General features: G+C 31.6%; 2 protein-coding genes across 2 annotated transcripts; one reads left to right on the top strand and one right to left on the bottom strand.

Annotated features, from left to right (window-relative positions):
- The first annotated feature begins 141 nt into the window (after nt 1–141).
- Nucleotides 142–4,887, top strand: LOC123262590 (proteasome subunit alpha type-1). Its single transcript, XM_044724822.1, has 5 exons — nt 142–212; nt 1,289–1,539; nt 1,853–2,012; nt 4,318–4,527; nt 4,592–4,887. The coding sequence occupies exons 1-5, from the start codon at nt 210–212 to the stop codon at nt 4,796–4,798; spliced, it is 831 nt and encodes a 276-aa protein (XP_044580757.1). The 5' UTR covers nt 142–209; the 3' UTR covers nt 4,799–4,887.
- Nucleotides 4,888–5,518: 631 nt separating this feature from the next.
- LOC123263998 (lipoyl synthase, mitochondrial) lies at nt 5,519–15,932 on the bottom strand. The gene is made up of 6 exons (XM_044727044.1): nt 15,927–15,932; nt 10,528–10,839; nt 10,298–10,454; nt 9,141–9,198; nt 8,899–9,054; nt 5,519–6,010 (listed from the first exon to the last, which is right to left on the bottom strand). Exons 1-6 carry the CDS (start codon nt 15,930–15,932, stop codon nt 5,650–5,652), a joined length of 1,050 nt encoding a protein of 349 aa, XP_044582979.1. The 3' UTR covers nt 5,519–5,649.
- Between the last annotated feature and the right edge of the window lie 6,098 nt (nt 15,933–22,030).

The following is a 22,030-nucleotide window of genomic DNA, read 5'->3' as shown; positions in this document are numbered from 1 at the left end:
TTAACCGGGCTAATGGAGGATGATTATCCGAAAATTCTAACCTCAATTTTAACCTCTGAATAACAAGTAACGCTTTGTATTTTTATAGAGTCATACTCTGTAATAAATACAATTCATTATTAATTATAAATAATTAATAATTGATTCAAAATAATCATTGTTTTATAAATATTTTGCGATTGAAGTGTTGGAGAGTTTTTTGATTAAAAATGGTAAATAAAATTTATTTTTGTAAATTAATTTTTTAATTTTGACAATTATTATTATTGTTAATATTTTGAGTTATTTATTAATTTTTTGAATTTTAGAATTTGAAAATATTTAATTTTTATTTTTAAGAATTATAATATTTTTTTTTTTCATGAAAATTACTGGTGATAATTTTTTTAATAATTATGATAATTTATAAAATTTTTAATTATTATTATTATTATTTAAAGAATTTTTTCAATTGTGTTGTCCAGAAAATTAGCAGATTTTTGTTTAATTTAATAAAATAAGTTAAAAATCAATCAGCTGTCATATTAAATTCAATGAAAAATTATCAAAAAAATTATTCTGCTGCTTGACAATTTGATAAATTTTTTTTTATTTTTAAACAAATAAACTATCATAAAAAAATTAAAAAACAAAATTTTATCTATAGAAATTCCAAAAAATGATAGATTATAAGAATTAATAATAATAATAATAATCGTGTAAAATTTTTCACTTTATCATTATAAATTTGACATTTTTCAAAAAAATAGTACAAGTAAAAATAAATTTATAAGAATAAGTATAATTATTATTTTATTTATTTGTTTGTAACTGTCCAATTAATAATAATAATAAATCCGTTGCAATAAGTATCTTTATTGTTACGGTACTTATTTTTAAAAAATGTCAATTTAATTCCAATAATAAATGACACTGAAGTTGATAGACATAAAAAATACTTTTAGAATTTCATGACAATTAAATTGTTATAAAAAAAATTTAATTAAAAATTTACATGAAAAAAACTTGAGTAGAAATTTAAAAAAATTAAAAATGTAATTTTTTTAAAATAATTTTTTGGAACAAATTTGTTTGTTAAAGAAAATTAAAAAATGTTACATAAATGTTTTAAAATAAGTGTTATTATTATCATTATTTTTTATTTAACAATTTCAAATTAATAATAATGATTATGTACAATTTTTCACATTTATAGTTATTAATTTGAGATTTTTAAGTAATAATAATAATAAATGTGGAAAAATTAATTTTTATAAAAATTAATTAAAAAAAAAAAAACATTTTACAGTTTCGCAACCAGTATGATAGCGATGTGACAGTATGGAGTCCCCAAGGACGTTTGCACCAAGTAGAATATGCGATGGAGGCAGTTAAATTAGGCTCAGCGACAGTGGGTCTAAAAAGTAGAGACTACGCGGTTTTAATTGCACTGAAAAGAGCCTCCTCTGAATTGTCCGCTTACCAGAAGAAAATAATCCCCATTGACAAGCACATGGGGATCAGTATCGCTGGTTTGACTGCTGATGCTCGTATGCTCAGGTATTTTCTTAATTTAGTTTCAAAATTATTAAAAAATATTCCACTTATTATTTCAATAAAATTAAAAATTTTTATAATACCTAAATTATCACTAAAAAAAATAATTGTTAAAATTTTGATAAAATTTTTACAAGTGAAATTTTTTTTCTTATAATTAAATTATTACAAAAAATTACAAAATTTTTTGATGTCAATTAACTTTAATATATTTTTTCAAAATTAAATCAATTATTTTTTTTTATTAATTTTTAATTGTCAAAAATTTCACATAAATATTGTCAATGTAATTATATAAATATTTTATCAATTACAGCCGTTACATGAGAACAGAATGTTTAAATTACAAATATTCCCACGACGACCCACTTCCAGTAGGTCGATTGATTGGAACTCTGGGTAACAAAATGCAAACATGCACTCAAAGATACGACAGACGTCCTTACGGTGTTGGTTTACTAGTTGCTGGTTATGATGTAAGTTTGTTGATGAATTTATTTAAAAAAATTATGATCCTATAAGGTAAAAGCCCTAATTATTGACAGGGGTCTAAATATTGACACCCTAAATTATTTTTAAATATCGCGTTACTAAAACCATAAGGTTGTATCTCAAAATATATGCCCTTATGGTTCTGCAGAATCATAAGGGCGTATAAAAAATTTTTTTTTGCTCCAATCAATGTAAAAATGTTGAAAACATTATTATCTATGGAAAAAAAGAAAAAAAAAATTTTTTTGTGATAGGGTAAATGCACCAGTTGTTGACCGGTCACCAATTAGTTGACCGATGTATATAAAAGTTAATTAATTATTATTTTACAAAGATTTTTTTTTTAAGTGTATTAAAAAAACGAAATATGGAATTTAGTTATCATAATAAAAAATTGCGCAGTGATTATAGCTTTAAAAAAATATTTTATGTTTATTTATAACGCGACCAGCCATAAACCGGTCAAAAATAACAAGCGTACAGTTGGAGGGTGAGTGCATTTCATCATTAATTTAGTGATATTAATTGACATAATATGGCATAAAAGGCTAATTACCCAGTAAAAAATTCATTCAGTCATCTACTGGACCCCCTGATTTTATCACGATCCAATTAATGACCGTATATTTATAATACAAACTTCTTAATCTCAAAATTAAACCTGTTAAGTGTTTAGAGCACTTAAGTCATTCAATGTTTTATTAAATGTTTTTTTAAATATAAACAATTATAAAATGTATATTTATAATTGAACAATAATATTTAAAATCTTTTTTAGTTAGTAAATTTTGTTTTGTTGTAATTTTCTACGGTTATTATTAAAGAACAAATTATTGGAAGAAGAAAAAATTGCCAAGCTATTAAAAAAAAAAGAGATTTGCAAGCTTGTAAAAAAGCTTTAATTGAAGAAAGAAGAATAAAAAAATCTCAAATAATCAGAAGAATTATCGTCATCAGAATAAATTTTTGATTATTTTTGATCTAAGAAATATGATTTTATATTAATTATTACTATTATTTATAATATTTTATAAAAAGGTAAGATTTAAAATTATACTGTCAGTTTAGCTCGAAGTGCGATGTCTGTCAAAGATGAAGTTAATACTTCAAAAGTACTAAATAAATCCAATTACATATATCGCGTGCCTAATGCAAAAAGGGCGCATAGCTACAAGTTAGTAGGAATCCATGCTAAAAGGGCGCATAAAAAAATTTTTTTTTGCCATTCTTAAAATCGCTCAAAACACAAAAATCTGTAAAAAAAAATTCGAGCATCCTAAAGCTAAAAGGGCGTAACTCAAGACATGCGCCCTTTTAGTTTTTAGAAAAGTAATGCCTAAAGCTAAAAGAGCGCATAAAAAAATTTAAGTTTTTATAAAAAATTTTTATAAATAGCTACACAAGACATAAAATAAAAAAGTTTAATAAGTAAAAAAAAATTTCTTAACAGCCGGTCTCTACGATTGCAGCTTTATATTTCTCTTCTAGGCAAAGAAGAATTTTCAAAGAAACGCTCTGCTACGTAATAGATTTTTTAATTATCTATTTCGTATAGCAGAGCGTTTTTTTTCGAAATTCTCATTTGTTTAAAAGAAAAACATAAAATTGCAATAGCTTTATAATCATGAGTGCAACAAGGATAGTACCGTTTTTTGCAGTAAGTGCGACACGAGAAAAAGAGAGGATCGGCTGCTAAGTACTTAAACAACATTGAAAAAATAATAATTTAAAAGTATTTTTAAACAAGCAATGGATAAATAATTTAATCGAAAACTAATGGGATTTTTTAAAAATATTTTTAATTGTATTTTTAAAAGAATGTATGTATCGTTAGAGTATGCCTCTTTGACTCTACCGTTTTTTTTTAATTTTTAGGCTAAAAATAAGCATTTTAATGAGTTGTTTAGAAAAAAAATTTATAAGTCCTTTTAGCTTTAGGTCATAAAATTTTTAAATTCCTAAAGCTAAAAGGGCACATAATTAGAAACATACGCCCTTTTAGCTTTAGGAAGTCAATGCTTGATTTTTAGGCGAAGAATATGTCAACCAGTCGATTGGTGATAAACCAAGCATACTTTGCTATGCGCCCTTTTACCTTTTGGCACGCGAATATTTTACGGTACAATACACCCTTATGGTTTTAGTAACGCGATGTATCTGTGATTTAATAACAAAATTAAATATAGAAAAAATTGTGGTTAAAGTTGTCAAATAAATTATAATAAAAAAATTGATGAATATTATTTATTGGGGTAAATAACTTTTTTGATAATTAAAATAAATTTTCAGGATCAAGGGCCTCATATATACCAAACATGTCCATCAGCAAACTACTTCGACTGCAAAGCAATGGCCATTGGATCCAGATCTCAAGCAGCTCGTACCTACTTGGAGAAACATTTGAACGAATTTCCAACTTGTGATTTAAATGAATTAATCAAACACGGATTACGTTCTCTGCGTGATACTTTGCCCAACGAAGTTGATTTATCTATCAAGGTATTTTTCAGTTTTAATCATTTAATTTCCAATTTTTTAACTAATCAATAAATTAATATTATAGAACGTGTCCATCGGAGTCGTAGGAAAGGGTCAGGTCTTTGAAATTCTGACCGAGGAACAGACGGAACGGTACTTGACCGAAATTGAGGGCGATGAAAAGCGTGGCCGCCCTGCTGCTGCTGGTCCAAGTGCTGATGATGACAAACCTCAGGACCCACCAGCTGAGGGAGTCGAACCTCGTCCTGCTGTCGCTATGGACACTGAATAAATTTAATATTATATTTAATATTTTTAATTTTTCCTACAGGTTGCATTTTATTACTTTGTAATTTACTGCAATAAATGGTGATTTAAGTATTTTTTGATTCTTTGGATTTTTAATCTTAAAAATTTGGAAATTTATAATGACTAAAAAATTCTATTTTTTTTAATTATTATTATTAATATTAATATTAATATTCTAGAAAAACTCTTGGAAATTAAAAAAAAAATTAAAAGAGACCTTTTTTGTAGAGAAGAAAATTTCTTTCAAATTTTTTCTGTAACTTTAATAGTTTTAAATCTATTGCAGCTACAAAATTTTGGAAATTTATAATGACCAAAAATTCTTTTTTTTTTTTTTTATTAAGAATCTTGAAATGAAAATTTTGGAAAAATGATTGAAGATATGGAAAAATCATACGATACCTTTTTTATAGAAAAAATAATTTTTCTTTAATTTTATCCTAAATTTTTCTTTGTAACTACAATAGTTTAAGAAATATTGCAGTTTTATAATTGTGGAAATTTATAATGACCAAAAATTCAAGTTTTTAATTATGAATCTTAAAATGAAAATTTTGGGAGAACTATTAGAGATATCGAAAAATTATGAGACCTTTTTTGTAGAGAAGAAAATTTTCTTTGAATTTTATCCTGAACTTTTTTTAAAGCTTTAGTAGTTTAGAAGATATACCAGGAATTTGATAAATAAATCAAAAGACAGTCATTAAACAAAAATAATTTATTTTTAACAAAAAAGCTATCGACAACTATCACTCTTTGACATGAGATTGGCTATCAATAAATTAATTAGCTAATCAATTAATTAATTAATTAATTAACTAATTAATTAATTAATTAAATATTTACATCCACATCTTGGTTGCGTTGCTTAATAATATTCGCGAGATAAAACTCCCCTGCCTTGTATGAGGACCTCACCAACGGACCACTAGCAGTATAGAGGAACCCAGAAGAGTTCCCGAACTCTTCCCAGTGCTTGAATTTTTCGGGAGTAACGTACTCGATCACCTTAAGGTGGCGCTTCGTCGGCTGCATGTACTGGCCCAATGTCAGGGCATCAACTCCCGCAGACCTCAGGTCTCTGATGGTGGTTTCTACTTCCTCGTCGGTCTCTCCCAGGCCCAACATTATTGAGGACTTGGTTATTAAGTTCGGGTTTAGCTCTTTCGCCATTTTTAGGACTTTCAACGATTGTCTGAAATAAGTTTATAAAAGATTAATGAAATTAATCTAAATTAAAGTAACTCGGCACTAAGATGGCTGACATGAGATTCTGGAAGTTGTCAACAGAATTATTTACTTCTGTTGCTAGCTGATTTGTGCTCATTTTAATTATTTGAAGCGTGACCGATTATTGTGATCGACATAATATGAATCATGACAAGAAATGTAATATAAGGTTGACGATGCTGAGATGTGTATTATGATAGCCTCAGGAAGTGCAAATAAAGTGCACGAAACGTCGCTAAATAATAGAGTGTCATAGCGTTTTTATTAAGATCCTACATCCTCTAAACTTTAATTATATAATTACAAAGATCTCAAAACATTATGATTAATGAAATTGCATGTTTTAAAATACACTGTTAGAAAATAATAATAACAAAATACTGAATCAAAATCGTTTTATTATTATTATTATTATTAGTATTATTATTATTATTATTATTATTATCGTTATTAACAATTAAATACTTTTGAATTATAATAATAATAACAACAACAATAAAATTGTGAGTCAAACATTCTTATTATTATTATTTTCAGTACAGTGCGCGTCATTGATTCATACCGGTTAAAAATTTTATGGTAAAATAGAAAAATCAAAATTTCGACATCTGTAAAGAAAGAAATCACTAAAAGGAAAATCTTTATAAGCATCAATTTAAACAAAATTGAAAAAATAATGCACTGAAAATAAATAACTCAAAATATCAATCACAATTAAAATAGAAATTAAAAATATCAGTAATTAAAATAATTACACTTTACAAAATAAATAATAGCAAATTTATAATATTAAAAAAAAAGACAACAATATAATTGGATAATTTTAAAAATTATCAAATATAAATATAGACATTGAATAAAATAAAATGAACTGAATTCAGACAAGTCAGTAAAAAGACATTTAAATATTTATATTTATAAAAATATTGACAGTTATTAATATGCGAATTCTTAAACAATAGACATCTATAAATATAGACTAGCAAATTTATAAACCCGTAATTTTAGACATCTGTAAATTTTGATTTATATAAATTCATAAATTAAAATAAAAATACAATTAAATATATAATTGCTTGCAATTTATGAGGTAATAAAAAATTAAAACAAAACTTCTATAATGCTCGAGAGCCCTTGATTGCAACCCTTGGATGCTTACGGAGTCGGTTCTCCAGGAGGTCGCGGATCAGGCAGCGGCGAAATTCCTCACGCTGCAAAAAATAACCTAGACCATTTCTAAAAAACGAGTGTCGTGTTTATCAGAGTTATCTACTCATAATGGTTTACGGAGTCGGCTCTCCAGGAGGTCTCGGATTAGACAACGGCGAGATTCCCTGCGCTCCAAAAAATAACCTAGACATTTTTAAAATAGCGAGTGTAATTTCTTCAGACTGACGTTGTACATGTTCCCTACAATTTTCCATTCTGTTATAATTTTGTTTTTAATATTATATTTTTTAATATTTGATTACAATTTTTTCTTACGTCGTCGACGCTTGTTTTTGACTTTAAACAAAGAATTTTATAAAATAAAGCGGAACAGAAAAATAAAATAACCATTTGAAAAATTGACATGTGTATGAAGATTCAAAACTGTAAATAAATTTTTATATTTAATTAAAAAATATGTAGGTTATTATTTGCAGTACAAAGAATCCATCCGCTGCCTGATCCGCAATTTCCTGGAGGACGATAAACCTCTATGAGTAGCTAACTCTGATAAGCACGACACTCGCTATTTAAAAATTGTCTAGATTATTTTTTGGATCGTGGGGAATCTCGCCACTGCCTGATCCGCGACCTCCTGGAGAGCCGACTCCGTAAACCATTATGAGTAGATAACTCTGATAAACACGACACTCGTTTTTTAAAAATGGTCTAGGTTATTTTTTGCTGCGTGAGGAATTTCGCCGCTGCCTGATCCGCGACCTCCTGGAGAACCGACTCCGTAAGCATCCAAGGGTTGCAATCAAGGGCTCTCGAGCATTATAGAAGTTTTGCTTTAATTTTTTATTACCTCATAAATCGCAAGCAATTATATATTTAATTGTATTTTTATTTTAATTTATGAATTTATATAAATCAAAATTTACAGATGTCTAAAATTACGGGTTTATAAATTTGCTAGTCTATATTTATAGATGTCTATTGTTTAAGAATTCGCATATTAATAACTGTCAATATTTTTATAAATATAAATATTCAAATGTCTTTTTACTGACTTGTCTGAATTCAGTTCATTTTATTTTATTCAATGTCTATATTTATATTTGATAATTTTTAAAATTATCCAATTATATTGTTGTCTTTTTTTTTAATATTATAAATTTGCTATTATTTATTTTGTAAAGTGTAATTATTTTAATTACTGATATTTTTAATTTCTATTTTAATTGTGATTGATATTTTGAGTTATTTATTTTCAGTGCATTATTTTTTCAATTTTGTTTAAATTGATGCTTATAAAGATTTTCCTTTTAGTGATTTCTTTCTTTACAGATGTCGAAATTTTGATTTTTCTATTTTACCATAAAATTTTTAACCGGTATGAATCAATGACGCGCACTGTATAATTAAGAGACGAAAGAAAATTTTGTATCCGTCGTATTTATATGATACATTTAGTTTTTTTAATTAAATTGAGTATTATTATTAAGGTCGAGACCTTAATAATTTGTCTAGGTAAGTTTTAAATTAGAAATTATTGTTTAAATTTGAATTTTTGCTAAGTCGGGGAACTTTTAAATGTTTAATTTAATTTAATAAATGTTTAAAAATTTTAATTGATTTTAGATTATCTATATTATTAAGAGTATAATTATATTACTAAGAGTTAATTAATCACAAACTTACTTATAATGTGCTCGTCGATCTCGTACAAATGGCGTCAAACGTTCTACCGTTTCAATGTTATGAGCAAATACATCCAATTTTGAGTTAACGATTGTTTTTATACAAGTTTCATTTCCTGCAAAATCAGGTACTAATGCCTCTACTAAAATATTACTCCTGAAAATATTTATTTATTTATTAATTAATTAATTAACTAATTCATTAATTAAACAGATTTATAAATTTTTTGAAGAAATTTTTACCGATTCTTGAGTTCCTTTATCGTAGCTGCAATATGATTGGATCCTCCATCCGGTAAGTCTGAAAAAAATATATGTATATTAGTTTATTAATAAAATAGAAAAATTATTTATCTTATGATTCTTTCGTATATTTTAAATCATTTTCCCAGAGTTTTAATTTTAAGATTTTAAGGAACATTCCGTGCGAAATGGGGAAAATGACTAAAATTTAAAAATTTCTCCATTCTAATTTGTTATTAAAGGTTTATATTTTATTAATTTGTAAAGAAAATTTTTTTTAACCAATAAGAAAATCAATATTTTTCTCCTAGTAACTTTTCAGCCGTACTAACTTGTATTCGGGTCAAATGTTGTTTTAATAGTTTTAAAAACAAATTCATTTTATGTTTGTTATTGACTAACATATTTATTATTATAGTTTAAAGAACAAATTTTTTTAAGTTCGTTATTAATTAACACCTAAGTTTATCAAGATCGTGTTGTCAGCATGCTAAATCCTTTATTTTTGTTTTTAATTAGTTTTTTTTAATTATCCTAAATAATTTATAGTTAAATATATAAACAATAATGTTTCTAAGGTTGAAAAAATATAAAAGTCTTTTTAATAAACAACTTGATGTAGACATTTTGTATTTGTCACCAGTCACAAATGCCTGTCCCACCAGTCACAATGAAAAAAATTTTTTTAATTGTTTGTACGTAGGTAATCAGTCTAATTCTTCATAATATTGAATGTTTGTAGGATAAAATTTGTATTGAGAGGGAAGTATTTTTTAAAAGTTTAGTGGTCGAACTGAAATTGGACTTTAAGTATACCTTTGATAAGAGAGAAGGATTTTTCGATGTCCCACCAGTCACACTCAGTCAAATGATAATTACGAGAAACTTAAAAAGTAATGGAGGTTTTTGAAAAAGGGATGTTGTTAATTAGTTATTCTTCTATATTATAAGATAAATTTTACTATAGTATAAGTTTCAGTCACATAATTATAGCTTATAATTGATGGGATTCCAGAGTCAAATGTTCCACCAGTCATTGTGGAATGCCCCAAAAAAGGATCATATGATTTTTCCATATTTTCAATAGTTTTCCCAAAATTTTCATTTTAAGATTCATAATTAAAAACTATCCAACTTGAAAATAAAAACCAACTTACCATCACGATCAACGGAAGTCAATACAATATAATCAACCCCCCATTTTGCGACGGCTATCGCGGTGTTAACAGGCTCCTCAGGATTGAGCGGTGGAGGCGCTCGAGCTGTTTTTATTGAACAAAATCTGCAACCTCGGGTGCAAGTGTCTCCCATCAGCTAAAATCAGTCATTAAATTTCTCCTTGTTAATAATTTAATTAAAAAAAAAAATAATTAATAAAATTACTTACCATAATAGTCGCCGTAGAAGTTCCATGCTCGCCTCCTCCCCAGCACTCGCCAATATTTGGGCACCTGGCCTCCTCGCAAACAGTCGCTAGCTTCAGATCTCTCAATTGCGTTTTTAATTGCGCGTAATTTTCACCCATGGGAATTTCGCGCTTCAACCAGGGTGGTAATCTTAGTCTAAACTTGTCATTTTTGTCTAGTTTCAATTTTCCATCATATTTGGGAATTTTTTCACTTAAAAAGTCTTCAAAATTTGGACCTTCTTTTAATTTTTCTTTAAAAGTTCCTTCTGCTGTTTTTGAATAACTTTTTACCTAAAAAAAAAATAATAATAATAAAAATAAAAGTTATTGTTATTATTGTAATTTTTTAAAAATAACGATAATGAAAAATTATTATGTAGAATTTTTTACATCTATAAAAATGATAATAATAAAAGTAATAATAATAATAATAATAATAATAATAATAATAAGCGGTGCTTGCTACGTGGCCTCCAAGCGGCGCATCGCGGGAAACGCAGACCATAACACCAGGTCTGTAGGCGAACGACGTAGCCGATGCAGTGGGCCAACTACCCACTGCATTGAAATACTGAGTTACAACAAGACGTAATCTCAGAAGTGCTCCCCACAACCGGTCCTTTTCGGATGAGGACCATTCATCAGGTGGGAGGAGCACGCCGGACCCGATGAACGATGACGACCCTGGCGCTTTAAGGACTTACTTTAAGTGGACGGAGGAACTACGAGTCGACCTCTTGGTGTGCTACCAACGTAGCGAGCCGGGGGTGAGCGGTTATATGGCCCGGATGCACACTCTTTGGAGTGATATGCATCCGGAGCTAGAGCATTTTACGCCTAAACACCTGCGTAATTATGCCGCTTATCTTCGGCGTAATAGAAGATCGCTTGTGCCGGATAGAAGGCAGTCTAATAGACTTTCCTTTCCGGCGCAATTACACCAAGAGCGACGCCGTTCCTCCTTGGATGACAACAATCCCTTTATAGGACGGCAAGTAAGTATATACTCCCAACAACAGCTAGAAGCGGTAAATGAAGATCTCCGTGCAAACATCCTGGAGGATTCCACCCTGCTCACTGTGAGCCAGGTTGTGTATGGTGCAGCAGTTTCGGCTTTTCCGAGAGAGAGACATTGTCTCTCGATCGAGGCAAGGTTGAGACAGCGCATCTCACAACTTGGACTCAAAATTGACAGATCCCGGAAACAGGTCTCCCGCATTCAGTGTGTGATTGAGTTTGAAACAACTCAAAGAGCATACACGCCCCGAATTCGGCGCATTGCTGCTGAACTTCGGTGGCGTCATCACACACTGAATAAGAGTACTCTTCTTGTCATCAAGGAAGAGTCTCTCAATAAATTGCGGGCTCTAGTGACTGCCAAAAAGTCACTAGAGAAAAGGCTGAAGCGGTTGGTCGACAACTCGTTGTTTCGATCCAGCCCTTCACGCTTTCTGACACCAAAGACCGATGTTACCGGGAATTATCCAACACCTGAGCGGGTGGAAGCTTTTTGGACTGAGTTGTATGGAGATCAACCAAACGTGAACGCCAATGCTCCAGCTCTGGACGACTTTAAAGCATTCTGTCGGGAACACCGTAGACAGAATGCTGATGAAGAGAGCCCTGCAGTCAGTGTGAATGAAGTTCGCTCAGCTCTAAATGGCAGCAAAAATTGGGCTGCCCCGGGACCAGATGGCATAAATGTCTTTTGGTGGAAGAAGTTTACTTCTACCCACCTCCATCTGGCCCGTATATTTACATCGTACATTAGAGCTGACGAACCGATTCCAGACTGGCTCGTGGAAGGGCGAACCGTACTGATACCAAAAAAAGGTGACTTGTCTGACCCAAAGAATTACAGGCCTATCACCTGCTTGAATGCGGTTTATAAAATTTTTACAAAAATTTTAAACAACCGTATTTTGCAGGAGATAGAACCTGTATGGCAACAGATATATGAACAGCGTGGCAGCAAAAGAGGCCTGTCAGGTTGCAAAGAGAACTTGATAGTTGATCGATGTGTCACACAAGATGCGATCTACTATCAACGCAACCTGTCAATGGCCTGGATCGACTATCGCAAGGCATTTGACTCAACTCCTCATGAGTTGATTTTATATCTCCTCAAATGCCTGGGGGTCAATCCTGAAATAGTGGAATGCATTCGGCGTACAATGCAGCTCTGGCGAACGCGTTTTCACATTGGAAGTGGAAACGCATTGCACATAACCGGAGTTGTAGAGTACAAACGAGGGGTCTTCCAAGGTGATTCCTTAAGCCCTCTGCTGTTTTGCATCTCACTGCTGCCTATATCTGTTGCTCTCCGTAAAACTCGTGGGTACTCTGTGGGGCCTCCGGGTGATCGAAAATACTCGATTACCCATCTGCTTTATATGGATGACCTGAAGCTGTATAGTGCTGATGAAGATCATCTACAGGCGGCTCTTAACATCGTAGCAGAGTACACGCGGGATGTCGGAATGTCTTTTGGGTTGGACAAGTGTGCGGTCGTACATCTGGCGAGGGGTAAGTGCTCTGTTACGGGTGATGATGTCGAGTTGGTAGATGGGAGCGTTTTAAGACAATTAGACGCCAGAGAGTTGTATAGATATCTAGGAATGGAAGAGCACCGCATGCATGCGGTCTCCGAAGTCCAAGCAACTCTCCGTAGCGAGTATGTTAGGAGACTCCGGAAAATTTGGTCCTCCGAACTTTCCGGTAAAAATAAAGTCTCCGCTACTAACACGCTCGCTGTCCCAGTCTTACTATACTCTTTCGGTGTTTTAAAATGGGCCCGAAAGGATCTGCGAGATCTCGACATCAGAACCCGTAAGACTATCAACATGAACCGGAGCATGCACTCCAATTCATCAGTCGCCAGATTATACCTCTCCCGGTCGATCGGTGGGAGAGGTTTGCAGAGCTTGGAGCGGCTTCACGATCGTTTAGTCCTGGGTTTAACACACGAAGTTGTCAATTTCACTGCAGATGAGGATGACTTTCTTATGCAAATTGTTCATAAACATGAGAATGCGCATAAGGGGTCGTTCTTATATAAGGCAGCAATATATGCGGCAAGAACCCTTGGTCTTGGAGAAATAAACGCTCTTATGGAACTCCGAAAGGAAGAATTTAAGAGCGTCATCAGGAACGCCGAGGAAAAACTACTCCTAGGCGAACTGATGGACAAGTCTATGCACAGCGTGTACTTCAAACACGTGCGTGATCATGGCTTGTCCACCCAGCTGACGTTTTCCTTCTTAAAGTCAGCTGGCCTGATGTCCGAGACTGAAGGGTTCATATTTGCCTGCCAAGATGGTGTCATTAACACTCTAGAATACCGTAGCAAGGTGCTCCAGGTGCAGCTCCCGGACACGACCTGCAGGATGTGTAAACAACACCCGGAGACGCTCATGCACATTTTGTCAGCATGTCCTGTGCTGGCGAGAGGTGCATACATCCAGCGTCACAATGCTGCCCTGAGAGTACTGTACTACTATCTTCGTCATTACTACGGTATTGATATGACACCAGTGCTGCCCTATCTGCCAGGAGATATTCCCCAGGTTGTTGAGAATGACAGTTGCAAAATTTATTGGAACATGCCGTTTGCAACAACTCGGCGGATAGATCACAACAAACCTGATATTGTGCTCTTCGACAAGGCTACTCGTGACATTTATGTCATTGAGTTCTCGGCCCCGGCTGAACACAACATCTCAGCCAAAGAAGAGCACAAAAGACAGATATATCAGGATCTCCTGTTTGAAATTGGCAAACTTTATCCAGGTTACCGTGTCAAGCTCGTCGTCCTGATTGTTGGCGTCCTCGGAGGGATGAAAGTCTTTTGTATCCTCACTTGCCAGAGTTCCAGCTTGCTCATCAAAAGCTGAATTCTTGGCTGTCAGGATGCAGAAGGCTGTAATATTAGGTTCCCTCCGTCTACTTAGGGAAATGACTTTGGCCTGCTGTGATCACTAACCGCCTTGTTGTGCGGAGTGGTCCAGCAGTAATGGATGGAGCTCAGGCTGGGCCCTCGGAGAATCGGACTCCGGGGACAACCCCCCTGAGCATTTAATAACATAATAATAATAATAATAATAATAATAATAATCATAACGTCGAATTTTAAAATTTATTATTATTAATTTGACTTTCTTAAAAAATAAGTACAATAATAATAAATGTGATAAAAACTAATTTATTAGATATTTGATAGTTTAAAAAAATTTTTTTAACAAATAAATTATGGCAAATTTGAAAAGTAGAAATTAAAAAAAATTCAATTTTTTAAAAACAATTTTTTGGAAAAAATTTGTTTGTTAATAGTATATTGTGCAACAAGTGCGACAACCTCGCACGAGTTGCACATACTGTTTTGTATTACAAATGCGGCGATAGATGTGGGCACAAAAGCGGTGTCCAGGGGCAAAGCCCTGGCGGGGGGTTGGGGGGGGGGCGGAGCCCCCCCAGTCCATAAAAACAAATAAAAAGTAAAAAAAAAAGAAACAAATTTATATAACATAATAAATTCAAAGTAACTAATATTAACTAACAAAAAATAAATTTACGCATTGAAACAATCAACACATAAAATTAAATGACATTAAGTTTAGCTGTCACTACAATTTTTTAATTTTCTTTAACAAACAAATTTGTTCCAAAAAATTATTCATAAAAAATTGCATTTTTTATTTTATAAAATTCCTACAGGTCAATTTTAGAAAAAATTTTTTTTTGTCATAATTTATTTTTTACAAAAATTATTAAAATGATCAAATTTCTGCTAAATTAATTTTTATCACAATTAGCTCAATATTAATTAATTATTTTTACTTTCGTTAAAAGTATGAACTTTGGGGAATATGTCATTGTCCCAGCTGAGCAATGTCCCAATTGATCAATGTCCCATTTTTTATTGTCCCAGTCAGCGAAAATCAAACTAGCGGTCTCTGGTAATTAAAAAAATAACTATAAAAATTTAATTTTCGTTACCGGAGAAATTTTTTTTACAGATGGCGCTGATTTGCGGAAAAATGAAAATATTGAAATAAATATATCTGAGTGATTTTCTTCATAGCTTTTGACTTTTAATACTGGTGCTTGAAACTTTTAGAGGTATCCACAGTACACTGGTACTTTGGACGAACTTCGAATGTTTATTCCAGGTCTTTCCCTCCATAGGTTTTTATTGTAATTACTACCAGTGGATTTTTTAATCAACCCTAAATGCACCGACGACCTTTTCGCATTGATACCTCTACACCAGGTCCTTGCATCCATGGGTTTTTGTTTTAAATACTACCGGTGGATTTCTTAATCAACCCTAAATGTACCAACGACCTTAACGAGTTAATACGTTAACTCGAGGTGCTTACCTTCATAGGTTTTTATTTTAAATACTACTAGTGGCTTTCTTAATCAACCCCAAATGTACCAACGACCTTACTGAATTGATACCTCCACTCCAGATCTTTGCCTCCATAGGTTTTTATTTTTAATACTACAGGTGGATTTCTTAATCAACCCTAAATGTACCAATGACCTTACCGAATTGATACCTCCATTCTAGGTCTTTGCCTCCATAGGTTTTACTTTTAAATACTACAGGTGGATTTTTAATCAACCCTAAATCTACCAATGACCTAACTAAATTGATACCTCCACTCCAGGTCTTTGTTTCCATAGGTTTTTATTTTTAATACTACAGGTGGATTTTTTAATCAACCCTAAATCTACCAATGACCTTACCAAATTAATACCTCCACTCCAGGTCTTTGCCTCCATAGGTTTTTATTTTAAATACTACAGGTGGATTTCTTAATCAACCCTAAATGTACCAACGACCTTACCGAGTTAATACGTTAACTCCAGGTGCTTACCTTCATAGGTTTTTATTTTAAATACTACTAGTGGCTTTCTTAATCAACCCCAAATGTACCAACGACCTTACTGAATTGATACCTCTACTCCAGATCTTTGCCTCCATAGGTTTTTATTATAAATACTACAGTTGGATTTATTAATCAACCCTAAATGTACCAACGACCTTACCGAATTGATATCTCCATTCCAGGTCTTTGCCTCCATAGGTTTTTATTTTAAATACTACAGGTAGATTTTTTAATCAACCCTAAATCTACCAATGATCTTACCAAATTGATACCTCCACTCCAGGTCTTTGTTTCCATAGGTTTTTATTATTAATACTACAGGTGGATTTCTTAATCAACCCTAAATGTACCAATGACCTTACCGAATTTATACCTCCATTCCAGGTCTTTGCCTCCATAGGTTTTTATTTTAAATACTACAGGTGGATTTTTTAATCAACCCTAAATCTACCAATGACCTTACTAAATTGATACCTCCACTCCAGGTCTTTGTCTCCATAGGTTTTGATTTTTAATACTACAGGTGGATTTCTTAATCAACCCTAAATGTACCAATGACCTTACCGAATTGATACCTCCATTCCAGGTCTTTGCCTCCATAGGTTTTTATTTTAAATACTACAGGTGGATTTCTCAATCAACCCTAAATCTACCAGTGACCTTACCAAATTGATACCTCCACTCCAGGTCTTTGCCTCCATAGGTTTTTATTTTAAATACTACAGGTGGATTTCTTAATCAACCCTAAATCTACCAATGACCTTACCTAATTGATACCTTCACTCCAGGTCTTAGTCGCCATAGGTTTTTATTTTAAATACTACAGGTGGATTTCTCAATCAACCCTAAATCTACCAGTGACCTTACCAAATTGATACCTCCACTCCAGGTCTTTGCCTCCATAGGTTTTTATTTTAAATACTACAGGTGGATTTCTTAATCAACACTAAATCTACCAATGACCTTACCTAATTGATACCTTCACTCCAGGTCTTAGTCGCCATAGGTTTTTATTTTAAATACTACAGGTGGATTTCTCAATCAACCCTAAATCTACCAGTGACCTTACCAAATTGATACCTCCACTCCAGGTCTTTGCCTCCATAGGTTTTTATTTTAAATACTACAGGTGGATTTCTTAATCAACCCTAAATCTACCAATGACCTTACCTAATTGATACCTTCACTCCAGGTCTTAGTCGCCATAGGTTTTTATTTTAAATACTACTGGTGGTTTTCTTAATCGACCCTCATATATATATATATATATATATATATATATATATATATACATATATATATATATATATATATATATTTATTTATTTATTTATTTACCGAAGTCAAGTTTGAAGATACTATATTTATCATATGTGTCGTCTTAAAATTATTTAGATATGCCAATATTCGAAAAGTTTCAAAATTATAAAAACTTATATTTCTCACTTTCTAACTCGAATAACTTTGGAATGGTAAAACTTATTGAATCTCTGATAGTTGAATCTTAAAGCTCTTTAAATAAGCTTCAATTTGAGTACCATATCATATGTGTAGTCTTAAAAGTAAGTCCTATTCCGCTATGCTAAATATGAAATTTGCTGTTGCACTCATTTTTATTTATAATGAAATCTACTTCCATTTCGGCTGTCGAATGGCACTTTTTTTAAATACTACCGGTGATTTTGTTAACTAACCGTAAATGCACTAATGAAACTGATACGTTTACTCCATGTGTCTATTTTGATAGGTTCCCATTTTAAATAATATAGATTAATTTCTTAATGAACTCCAAATATATTGACGACTTGACCGAGTTCATACGTCTACTTCAAGTGTTTCTGATACTTCATCCTATTAATTATTATGTTTATAGTAAGTTTTAGTTTAAATTTATTGAAGTTAAGATGTTGAAAATTCAGGATTACATTACGTATATTGTTTTCATTTTGTTTTCCCTGCAGGTTTATATTTGGAATTTTACTTTTATGTAAGTGGCAGAGTTAGCCGAGCGGCACACGTTTGATTTGGGCGATCACCCAGGTAAGCAGCATTAAGCGTGGTTATTACTTGGATGTGCGACCACGCTCAATGCTGCTTACCTGGGTGATCGCCCAAATCAAACGTGTGCCGCTCGGCTAACTCTGCCACTTACATAAAAGTAAAATTCCAAATATAAACCTGCAGGGAAAACAAATGAAAACAATATACGTAATGTAATCCTGAATTTTCAACATCTTAACTTCAATAAATTTAAACTAAAACTTACTATAAACATAATAATTAATAGGATGAAGTATCAGAAACACTTGAAGTAGACGTATGAACTCGGTCAAGTCGTCAATATATTTGGAGTTCATTAAGAAATTAATCTATATTATTTAAAATGGGAACCTATCAAAATAGACACATGGAGTAAACGTATCAGTTTCATTAGTGCATTTACGGTTGGTTAACAAAATCACCGGTAGTATTTAAAAAAAGTGCCATTCGACAGCCGAAATGGAAGTAGATTTCATTATAAATAAAAATGAGTGCAACAGCAAATTTCATATTTAGCATAGCGGAATAGGACTTACTTTTAAGACTACACATATGATATGGTACTCAAATTGAAGCTTATTTAAAGAGCTTTTAAGATTCAACTAACAGAGATTCAATAAGTTTTACCATTCCAAAGTTATTCGAGTTAGAAAGTGAGAAATATAAGTTTTTATAATTTTGAAACTTTTCGAATATTGGCATATCTAAATAATTTTAAGACGACACATATGATATATATAGTATCTTCAAACTTGACTTCGGTAAATAATAAATAAATATATATATATATATATATATATATATATATATATATATATATATGTATATATATGAGGGTCGATTAAGAAAACCACCAGTAGTATTTAAAATAAAAACCTATGGCGACTAAGACCTGGAGTGGAGGTATCAATTAGGTAAGGTCATTGGTAGATTTAGGGTTGATTAAGAAATCCACCTGTAGTATTTAAAATAAAAACCTATGGAGGCAAAGACCTGGAGTGGAGGTATCAATTTGGTAAGGTCACTGGTAGATTTAGGGTTGATTGAGAAATCTACCTGTAGTATTTAAAATAAAAACCTATGGAGGCAAAGACCTGGAATGGAGGTATCAATTCGGTAAGGTCATTGGTACATTTAGGGTTGATTAAGAAATCCACCTGTAGTATTAAAAATCAAAACCTATGGAGACAAAGACCTGGAGTGGAGGTATCAATTTAGTAAGGTCATTGGTAGATTTAGGGTTGATTAAAAAATCCACCTGTAGTATTTAAAATAAAAACCTATGGAGGCAAAGACCTGGAATGGAGATATCAATTCGGTAAGGTCGTTGGTACATTTAGGGTTGATTAAGAAATCCACCTGTAGTATTTATAATAAAAACCTATGGAGGCAAAGATCTGGAGTGGAGGTATCAATTCAGTAAGGTCGTTGGTACATTTGGGGTTGATTAAGAAAGCCACTAGTAGTATTTAAAATAAAAACCTATGAAGGTAAGCACCTCGAGTTAACGTATTAACTCGGTAAGGTCGTTGGTACATTTAGGGTTGATTAAGAAATCCACCGGTAGTATTTAAAACAAAAACCCATGGAGGCAAGGACCTGGTGTAGAGGTATCAATTCGAAAAGGTCGTCGGTGCATTTAGGGTTGATTAAAAAATCCACTGGTAGTAATTACAATAAAAACCTATGGAGGGAAAGACCTGGAATAAACATTCGAAGTTCGTCCAAAGTACCAGTGTACTGTGGATACCTCTAAAAGTTTCAAGCACCAGTATTAAAAGTCAAAAGCTATGAAGAAAATCACTCAGATATATTTATTTCAATATTTTCATTTTTCCGCAAATCAGCGCCATCTGTAAAAAAAATTTCTCCGATAACGAAAATTAAATTTTTATAGTTATTTTTTTAATTACCAGAGGCCGCTAGTTTGATTTTCGCTGACTGGGACAGTAAAAAATGGGACATTGATCAACTGGGACATTGCTCAGCTGGGACAATGACATATTCCCGAACTTTGTAATGTCAACCTCACTTTTTTAATATTGACAGTTAGATTGTGTTTTTTTTTGTTTTTTATTTTAATTTTAGCAATTTTCACAGTCAATAGCGTACGACAAAGATAGTTTGAATGCGCCAAGAATAATTTGCGTGCGACAAGTTAACCTTTCGCACTCAAATAACGGTTTCATTTATGAAAAAACTCACGCGTAATTTTAAAATGGGCAAACAGCTCTTTTTCAACCACAACAGCGAGCGCCAAGATACTACTTTTCTCGCATGAGTAATACAAAAAAAATTAAAATATGATCAAGTGACAGCTAACTTTAATGTCATACAAATGTTTCAAAGTAAGTGTTATTATTATATATATTATTTTATTTTATTTCAATAAACAAACCCAACAACCTAGGCCATTAACAGGGTTAATAATACAATCGTTAGTACATAAGAAAAATAAATTTTTGATGTATAACAAGATGACATATAGCTAGCATAGTGATTTCATTCATTTATACTCATAAAAATTGCTGAGTAATTATTGCTTATTACTTATTAATTATTACCTATTAAAAATTACTTATTAACTATTAATTCATAATTGCACATCTTTAACGCCACTTAGTTGCTAGTTTGCCAAGTAACGCAGTTACATAGCCATATATATTATTAAGAGAATAAGAAAAATTTCGTGTCCAGAATAGTCATATGATAAAATTGGTTTTTTTTTAGTGAGATTTAGTGTCATTGTAAAGGTCTTGACTTGAATTTGTGTCTTTTCAAGATTTCATATCATTCTCACCGACAGTCAATTTATTATGATGAGTATTTAGGCTGCATTCAAAAATGCTCTACCTCTAGATACATAATCAATAAATGACCTTGTATCTTGTGAACTATTGACATTTTTAAAGATACAAGCTCATCCTGACATTACAATCATCAAGACGTTTCATTTGAGTACCCAAATCAATTTTTCATATGTTTATATATATCATATATATGTACATATGAAAAATATATCAAAATGCATGTGAGTACCCAAATGAAATTAAATCTCGAGTACAATGCTACAAAAAACGTCTTATTATTATTAACTAATAATTAAGGATTGATATTAAAATTATAAAATGACTGAATAAAGTTAATACTTAAATGAAAAGTTGTTTTCATTCATAAAATAACATTAAAATCCTTTCCCTGTTCTCAAAGTATCTTACTCTGTTTATCAAGTCTCTCTCCTGGATTGAGTATCTCCCCTGGTTTCTTATAAAACAAGATAAAATTAATAAATTGACTGACCGCCTTGCAGACACGTTTAGAATGATTGTTTTGATCGAAACATTATAAAATTTAATTAAATTTTCAAATTTGTTATCGTGCCGCGTTTTATCAATAAGCGATTTATGTCTTAACTGAGAATGACCCATATATGAAAAATATATAAAAATACATGTAAGTACTCAAATGAAAGCTCTTGATGAGTGTAACATCGGGATGAGCTTATATCTTTAAAAACATCAATAGTTAAGAAAGTACAGTGCATTTTA

This window comes from Cotesia glomerata, linkage group LG4, assembly GCF_020080835.1.
Source record: "Cotesia glomerata isolate CgM1 linkage group LG4, MPM_Cglom_v2.3, whole genome shotgun sequence".
NCBI lineage: Eukaryota > Metazoa > Arthropoda > Insecta > Hymenoptera > Braconidae > Cotesia > Cotesia glomerata.
This window is presented reverse-complemented; position numbering and strand designations above follow the sequence as displayed.

Excerpts from the sequence above, each read along its gene's own strand:
- LOC123262590 (XM_044724822.1), top strand. Across the intron at positions 2,013-4,317 it reads TACTAGTTGCTGGTTATGAT|GATCAAGGGCCTCATATATA; the intron begins GTAAGTTTGTTG and ends ATAAATTTTCAG. Across the intron at positions 4,528-4,591 it reads AAGTTGATTTATCTATCAAG|AACGTGTCCATCGGAGTCGT; the intron begins GTATTTTTCAGT and ends TTAATATTATAG.
- LOC123263998 (XM_044727044.1), bottom strand. Across the intron at positions 10,455-10,527 it reads CTTCTACGGCGACTATTATG|CTGATGGGAGACACTTGCAC; the intron begins GTAAGTAATTTT and ends GACTGATTTTAG. Across the intron at positions 6,011-8,898 it reads GATCGACGAGCACATTATAA|ACAATCGTTGAAAGTCCTAA; the intron begins GTAAGTTTGTGA and ends AACTTATTTCAG.